At 35.7% G+C, this 9,342-nt stretch overlaps 1 protein-coding gene across 1 annotated transcript in view; it reads left to right on the top strand.

Moving 5' to 3' along the window:
• The first annotated feature begins 3,589 nt into the window (after positions 1 to 3,589).
• slc4a7 (solute carrier family 4 member 7) overlaps positions 3,590 to 9,342 on the top strand; it is a 52,707-nt gene continuing 46,954 nt past the window's right edge. Inside the window, exon 1 of the mRNA XM_067410280.1 lies at positions 3,590 to 3,726. Coding sequence (XP_067266381.1) covers positions 3,682 to 3,726 — 45 coding nt within the window. The 5' untranslated portion in view covers positions 3,590 to 3,681. The remainder of the gene's footprint in view (positions 3,727 to 9,342) is intronic.

Here is a 9,342-nt window from a genome sequence, read left to right as displayed (position 1 = left end):
CTTTAAACGCACTGAAAGAGATTTTGTGTGGGAATTATGGGAAGTAAGTGCATCAGTTAAGAATCTGATGCACTTAATTTCTGTTATAAGCTAATGTACGTAACAAAAATTCAACAATATTGGTTGCAGTTTATTAACCCTAAACAGAAGTTAAAGGCATGTTTTTCTCTTTACTGTTAGAGAATTTGAAATCAGCATGAAGAGGAACGAAATGTCGCTGTAAATATTTTCAGAGCAGAAAATCTGGATTTACAGGAAGAGTCGCTGAGACGACACATGAGAAGATAAACACTGTTGGCAAAACACTTTTTTCCCCCTAATACAACTTATACAATACAAAAGTACAACCTAAAGATAACGGCGCAGGAGATGTCACTATTTTCTTTAGGTCCCAAATAAAGTTTGGAAGGAGCATGTTCACTTGATCCTGCGTGTCACAACACAAGAAATCAGCGCAAACTTACAAAACAGCCATGATATACAAAACCATCATAAGAGCACAATGAGCAAATAAAGAGGATTGATATATGATAGTTGCACTGGTATTCTATTCTAGCCGCCAATTCCAGCTCTTATCAGACCCACAAACACAGAGAGACAGACGATAGAAGAGCAGAATACTTACATTATATTTCCCCCAACTTAAAATCCATTCAGATTAGTAGTGTGTGAAGAAAAGGTACTTAATACTTAATGAGTCAGTATAACTGTTGACGGTGTGTTTGTCTTGACTGATTTTCAGTTTGTTTTTGATTTAGTTTTTCTTAGTAAGAAGTCTCAAGACTCCACCTCCACAAAATATGAAGAGAATGGCTCTTAAACGTCACAGTTTCAGGATGTAAACATTGGGTGATATACTGGGTAAAAACAAATATCCAACATTTTTGGGAGTTTTTTAAGAGAGTCAGTAGAGTCAGGATGGCCGAGTGGTTTAAGTCACCAGACTCAACAGGTGTTCAAATCCCACTGGAGTGACAGGACTAAAGGACTCAGCTTCAATGACAGAATGTAAATAAGTGATAGTGATGTGTAAGAGCAATGCAATATCTGATCACCATGATAGGTTTGTGCTTGTTGAAATAAAATACAGTACAGGAAACACAACTTAAATGCTTTTATTTATATTATGTTAATCATATATAAATTATTAAATGCTGGAATAGTAACACAGAATAATGTCATGTGACATTGTTTTAAAGTTTATTTTAGACCTCCATCCATCTACTATAGCCCAGATAAAAGGATAACACATGCAGAGAAGTTATGAACCACAAGGGGGCATCCCTGTACAAAGATAGAAATTTTCGAGCAATAAGTGTTGTAATCTCAGCTTGGAAGTAAATTAAGTAAATGGTTTAACAAACAAAACAAACAATAATTTAAATAAATAATCCAGCCAAAATCGGTGTGAAATGAAACAACAACAACAACAAAAAAGACTATTATATATAAAATGTAAAATTGTCTTGTCACTGATTGTCACTGATGCCAAAGTAACACAAATGAAGTATTTTTCATCATCAGTGGTATTAGTATTCATACATAGTCATTCACAGTTAATTTTTTTTTTGTTTATTTTTAAATAAAACAATTATTTAATTAACCTTATGTAATCTTGTTATATACCTGCAAACTCCAAAGTGGTGAAAAGGGTGACATGGTAACAAAGTAAGTAGTTGGGCGGTCTGGGGGCATCTTCCTCTAGGAGGATATTTTTATGATTTTAACATGTAAACTAAGCATTCTGGTGCACTCTGACAAGAAAATAAGTGGAAAAAACAACCTTTGCTTCAAGTAAACAAACAAACAAACAAAAAAACATTAAAAACATTTATTGACACTAGGGCTGGGCATTGACACAAATTTCACAATTGGATTTAATTTTGATTCAGAAGCTTGCAGTTTGATTTCAGTTTGATTACCTTCAGTTCAATATTGATTAATTTGGGGCCTATATCAGGTGCAGTACACGGCAAATTTTCTCAAAGAAATAATATAAAAATACCCTCCACCCCTGGAAAAACTCTTCGGATCTACACGATTCACCTAAATAACGTATTTTGATTCAAAACGGCGAATTTTGACGAAAAGCGACTAGTTTGCAGGTATGTTGTTAACTTATTTAAAGGTGATAAAGAGGATCTTTTCATTGACTGAAAAACCAAAGACTGTTACTGAGTTTTTGAAATGAGCGCATGCGTAAGAACAACCCCCCTCCTTTCGAGGGAACGCCTCCCAAAAGTCGTGCACGAGTATTGGAACACGAGTGTTTACCACCGGCATTCGCTGTGTCGTGTTAGTGGATTCATTATGTCGGACTCACCGCAGGTAACTCATAATCTGCAGTTGTTACTCCTGTCTCCTGACAAAAACACTGCATGTGGCGCCTGTGGAGTGTGGAAAGTTACTGGAGCGCGTCTCTCACAAGGAACGTCACGGCAGTGATTGACAAGCCAGAGGGCCGATGATCGCGTAAACGATTGGCTGATGTTTTTAAGGCCCTACCTCGTGCACAGATGATGTATATTGATATTATTCCTTTCAGTGCACCTAATAAATAGTCTTTTATCAGTTAGTAAAGACAGTTTCAAGTAATATTGCAAAAATGTATAAAACAAAACATCCTCTTTAGCACCTTTAATCTTCAATAAAACTTATTTAATCTTTTTCCACCTAAACTGTGTTACTCCATCAATAAAAAATACAAATGAATTTGGGCATTGTATTGTTTCGGTCTTGATTTGCCACAGCAAATTTTATTAACAAACAAATCTTAACAAATTTAAATGAAAATGTTGACAAAAGAACAATAAAAAAAAAAAAAAAAAAAATATGTGCAATATGATGGACCTCCATTAGGCATTAACAAATTGACTCTAAATACTGTACCAAACTACAATATACGATACATTTAGGGTCTGCAAACAGTGTGTATAACAGATGGGTACTTGGTTCAAAAAAAGTCAGAACCCCTCAAATTTAAATGCATTTAAATGTAAATAAAAAATTTCCTTACAATACATGTTTTTTTTTTTTTTTTCATCCAAATTGTTGTAAATCAGCCCTGTCAAACAGGGGAGGACTACCAAAGAAATTTAAATAAGGATCTGATAAGCATTTTTTTTTATTATTATAATAAAATGTATTATAAACTTAGTGTATTGTTTCTTCGTGTTGGCTGGGAGTCAAGGTTGGGGTTAAGGGTCTGCAAAGGTCAACCCCTGCTGTACAAACAATCCCTGCTTATAATAGGCTGTTGAGTGGTTGGATAGTTTTACCTTGACATTCCTTTTTGTTTTTGTTATCACTCATTCTACAACACATTAGGCTTAATAACACCATAATACTTCTTTCAAATCATCATCCTCATCCTCACCGCTTCTCTAATAGATTTTGTACAAGACCACCCAATAGCCAATCAACCCCTCCCTTCTTATTAATATTAATATCCAAGCGTCGTTCCGGCGATGTTATTGGCTAAGAAAAAAGCCGGTCGCCTGAGAGTGAACGGATGAAATCACCTGTCAATCTCAAAAAGGGCGGGATTTGCCAAGCCCAGATATATGTAAAAATACCATTCACACGCGCTCAGTGGCTGTTACACGAGCGAAGGGGCTTTTCGAAATATCATATTCAAATCAGTCTCCGGCTAGGGACGGAAGAAGTGGACAGTTCGAACAAATGGAGGAAGATAGCAATGAACAGATGAAACCCCTCCTGACCACAGTAAGCATAAAGTTATTTGTTGTTGTCTCTTTAGAGATGAGAGTTTGGAAGCCTAGAGCGTTTCTGCGCGCGTTTATTTCAAAGAAAGAAAAGGGACGGGGATGAGGGAAACGGATGGTGGGATAGGTTTAAAGCATCACTTTCTCTGGGTTGTTAACGACCCAGGAACATCCACATCGTCTTAGTGGACTTGAAACGTGTTTGATTTGAGATTGTATTGCTGTGGAAATATACTTTCATTGTTTTGGGGTGATCACGCTTCTGCCAGGAAGTGTCGTTTAGATCATTGCGTCACAATAACGGTGAAAGACCAGCGGAGCAGACGATGAATCTCTCTCTCTCTCCCTCTCTCTCTCTGGAACGATAAAGGATTTATAAACATACATAAACGTTATAACTTTTGTTGTATGTTTTATTTTCTTTCCTCACAATAATGTCCTCGTCTTTTGGGCACATTTTGAATATACAGGAAAATACAAGCATATTCTCTCTCTTTGTATGTACATTTAGTTTTTAGCTGAAATTTGCTGCTGTTTATAAAACGTAAATATTTCCTTTTGTTTGTCACTGTTACCACCATCATTTCCCTTTTATAGTGATGCATTATTCCAGAATAATAATAAAAAAAAGTCATAATCACATCATCCTTTCAGAATTATGATTGAAGTCCACTCGTTTTTATCACTTAGAGGACTATCTTTGTAAACCTAGGTAATGTGAATTTGTATAGTAAACAATTGATTATTCTCTTCTTCTCTCTTTCTGCTATTACTGTTTACATGTAGTGTGCACTTCCCTCTCTCTCTCTCTCTCTCTCTCTCTCTCATTCTTTAAAAGCTTATTTTCCATGTAGTCATAACAACTTCCGTATATATTTCCTTCTCTTCACAAATTATTTGTCATCTGTAGATACTAACAGCCCTGATGCACTTCCATGTGTACAGTACTACATCATTTACTCAAAGCAATAGTAACAACTCTTAAAGGGATAGTTTACCCAAAAAGTCATCATTTACTCACCCTCATGCTTTTCCAAACCTGTATGAATTTCTCTGTGTTCAGCAGAAGATATTTTGATGAATATGGGTTTGACTTCCATTGTATGGAAAAAAAAGTACCACAGAAGTCAATGGGATCCATCAACTATTTGATTACAACATTCTTCTAAATATCTTCTTTTGTGTTTAGCAGAAGAAAGAAATGTATACAGGTTTGGAACAACATGAGGGTGAGTAAATGATGACAGAATTTTCATTTTTGGGTGAACTATCCCTATAAGTCGTTAAGTATATAAGCTCATATAAATAAATACATACAATGTTTGTAAATTCAATAGAAACATCACTAAATTGCAGTAAGCACCCGTCTAATAACATCCAACAGTTTATGTCTCATAACATCCAAAGTCCAATGGATTTGAAGAGTCATCAGTAAAAATCAGAAATAGACATTGGACGACCTGTTTGGTGCAAAGATAGTATTATTTTTGGAGTGTCAGGTGTGTTTACATGGTATTTTGCTTGATTTGTCACGTCTATGATTTTTTTTTTTATTGACATTTAAATAGGCAGTGTGAATACTGTTACTTATGATTTATCTTTTTCAAAGTGTGTAAAGCAACAATAAGGGCTTATGTTTTCATATAAACAGTCGCTACACTGATTTTTTTTTGGTTTACACTTTTAAAGTATTGGTAATACTTAAAGATAACAATCTCTGACTTGCTTACATCACTATCTTGTGTTTTCCCCACAATTATTAGTCTCCGGTTTGTTGTGAGTATTATGTAATGATGATTAAGGTCCAAATCTGAGTAAGACTGGAATCCAGATAAGGAAATGCTTGTAAGTTATTGTGCAATTACGTATATTGTTTAGATGTCTCTAAACAAAGTTAGCATTCTATTTATCTGAAAATGTTGCAATGGCCAGTTCCTGGTGTGTAACAAAAAGCCTTGTTTTAATTTCCACCTGTTGCTTACTCATCACTCAGGTGTCTTCAGGACAATGATGTTCCTCATGCCTGTTCTCTGCCATGATTCTATCGGGATATTGGCAATGAGGGAAGATTTCATGGTTCGTTGAGTGTGCGGTAACGTTACAGAACTGGTTCAGAATGGAAGATTAGACAGGAAGTTTGTCATTGTTCTCTGGTTGGAGGATCAGCAGCTCTCGGGAGTGCTGGGACCCAGCAGACAATGCTGTTGATAAAGCCACAGAGGGCACAGCCATAAGCTCAGCAGGTTTAGAGTAATTGGGAACAGTAGTATGAGGCGCTGTGACCTGTCTGTCTGTGTGCAGTAGGCAACACAGTTGCTCTGCTACAGATAATTCACAACAAGTCTTTCCGGTCCCACTTGTTTACATATGTTGAGAGAGATTCTTCTAAAATGCAGTTCATTAATAATAAATGAGCACAGAAGTGGTGGGATGTTTTTAATTTTTTTTACAGATTTTTATTAATAACAAAACCTCTATTCACATGGGTTTTGTTGTTTCACATTTTTGTGTTGTACAAGATTTTGTTAATCTTAGGTGAGAAGAGGGTTTGAGACTGTTCAGCGGTGCAAAGTCTGTTTGCCTGTGCCTAGTATTAGTTTAGTCTGTTTTAAGTGTATCTGAGAAAATTATGGTAACACTTTGTAGTAAGTTTTCATTTGTTAACAGTGAACCATATTAGTTAATATGCTCAATATGCACATTTGTTAATCTCAGTAAATGTTAATTTCAACATTTACTAATACATTATTAAAATCAAAAGTTGTCTTTGTTAATAGAAAGATTAATAAATAATACTGTAACAAATTTATTGCTCATTAATGTTAATGTTAAAGGGACAATATTAAATTTAGATTAAACTACTCAATTCATATGAATTAGTTTTACGATCTCTTTATGAACTTTTTGATGCGTCAAAGTGGTAGTCGCGTCGCTGTCTATGGAAGGACAGAAATAGAAAATTATGGCCTAAAATCAAAACCTCAATTAATTGAACATTTTACGATTACGATTACGATTACTGAATGATTATTTTGTTTGTTTGTTTGTTTTTGCCCTCATAGTTCACTGACAAGGTTTGTACTGTAAATATGATTGACTATTAAAAGGTGGGATATTTTTCCTATTGAAGAGTGATCTGACATAGCTCACTATTAGCAGTATTTTATCTATGGTTCGTAACATTTCTTAGAGATTTCTGCTCATTGTAAATCATATAAAGATAAATTAGTATGAGCGATTGCGTGTGTGAATTAGTCATGCCGTCTCTCTATTAATTGTGAAGCTGTGGGTTGTAAATAGTTCTTCAAAAGTAGAAAAATATATGCTATAATAAGTTTTGAATTTCTAAGCTACCTTAGTGATAAATCACAGGATAGAGCTGACAACTAGTTTCTGCGTTTTACGCAGCTACTATTTGTATTAGTGTTCGTGCCACAATGCAGGTGCACGAGCACGGTAGCTCAAAATAATATCCAATCGTCTAAAATGGCTTAAATGTCCAAACTGTCACCCAAGTAACTTTGTTTTGGTAAGCCTTTCTCTGAAAGCATGTGTGAAAATGAGCTGCTCAGATTTAGCTCCCCTTGTGATGTAGGAAGGGGATCTTATTATAATATTACTGCCCCATGAATCTGTATGTTTACACCCACGGCGTTGCCATTTTGTTTTTGCAAGCGGCAACGGTGTACCTGTTCTAACGTCATGGCAAAAGTTTGAGCAAAGCATGCTAACTGTTATGTCATTGGCTGCACAGATGAGCACAGAGCACTATTTAGAGTCTTGTTAGCTTGGAAGTTGACCCTGGCAAGCGCGATTGCTAAAAAAGGAGAGTTTCTGTCCAAGCAATATTTTGTAAAAAAAAATATTAGACCATTCACAGCATTTGATAGCAATCATAAATGTTAGCCTTGTGTATATGGCTCTGTTTGGCAAACAGGTACGCTATTTATGTGGGTTTTGCACAAAAGATTAACATGACGGCATGCGCTAGTCGATGAGTTGAATCAACTCCACAGCAACTACATAAATTTATCCATTAACCATTTAGAAACGTCCAGTTGCATTCTAAAAGTTGTAACTTCTTCCTGATTCTCTCCATCAGTGTCTGACTCTGGTTTGAACAATGTAAGGCTGAACACCGTTACTGACAGTCGTCATTTTGGCTGTGTGAGATTTTCCAGCTTTGTTGTTGTTGAGCAGCCGAAGCGCGAACTGTTAAAGCTCTGCCCTCTTTTAGAAAGCGTGCCAGGAAAAGCAGTTCATTTGCATTTAAAGGGACAAACAAAAACAGCGTGTTTTTGCTCACACCCAAATAAGGGCAAATTTGACAAGCTATAATAAATGATCTGTGGGGTATTTTGAGCTTAGACACATTCTGGGGACACCACAGGCTTATATTACATGTTGTAAAAGGAGCAAAATACAAAGAAAAAATTACACATTGCTCTTGACTGAATAACTTGTTACATCTTTCAGTCTTCTCTCTTCATATTGTGTTTCACATGTCACCTTGTTTGTGCAGCTTACTTTTATTACACACAATGACATTATTAGTATCAGCCATATCAGTCAGCCTTATTAACTTATGCATCATTTATAAGAATGTAGGTTGTTTAACTTGTTGATATGATCATTATTCCTAGGTCACATTCTGATTGCATTACATCATCATGATTGCACTTCACACATGATTTTTTGCTTAGCTATTTTGTTTGCTCATTGCCACGATATAAGTGAAAGGTGCCTGCAGGGTAGCAGTATTTCAGTGTAATCTAAGTTGGAGTGAGCTTTACACGGTCAGGGGCTTTCTAAGTGTCTGTGATGCTTTGACATGATTGATGCTTAGTCACCTGAATATGGCTCAGGTAACCCGTTTGTGCTTGTTGATCAGGTTTTTTTTTTGCACAAAAACACTTTTCCACATGAAATATTGAAAGCTCAGTACATCAAATGACAATATTCGCTGATTAATCGTTTTGACCTTTCATTTGTTTCCATGAACTTTCTTTCAGACAAACCATATAACAGGGGTTCCTCCTAGATTAGAATGGGACTTTTTTTATTTTATTATTCTTCGATAAAGCCCCCGTCATTCACACAGACTGTGCGGCTTCTCAGATTTAATTATAGGCATCAACAGATTCACTGGCTGAATGGCACAACTTCCTACAAAGGTTACTCTGTTGTCAGGGGCAACAGGTATGCATTCTTTCTCTTCAAGAGCATAGTATTAGTGTGCATATTTACAGCTCAGAAGCATTGTGTCTGTGTGATAGCAACATTTATTCTCTTTTACACATTTAATATCATCTTTTTACTGTAATTTTCCATTAGCTTTAGACACCTTTATATTGCAGGGACCCTTTGGTTCAACCGTACAGTAGTGGGTTCACTAAAAACTCTGTTTACTTGTATATTACATATTATATATGAAATGAAAAGTAATTATGAAAGGATCCTCCATGTGATTTATTATGATTCCTATAACAACAAAAGGTATAGACACTGTGTAAATAAGTGATTAATTGTGCGACATAGGATTGTTGATTATTTAGTGATTATATTAGCTTTAGTGTAGTAGCCTTTGATATTGCTTCATGCCCTTTAACTGCTCAGA

The sequence above is a fragment of the Chanodichthys erythropterus genome, chromosome 2 (assembly GCF_024489055.1).
Source record: "Chanodichthys erythropterus isolate Z2021 chromosome 2, ASM2448905v1, whole genome shotgun sequence".
NCBI lineage: Eukaryota > Metazoa > Chordata > Actinopteri > Cypriniformes > Xenocyprididae > Chanodichthys > Chanodichthys erythropterus.
This window is presented reverse-complemented; position numbering and strand designations above follow the sequence as displayed.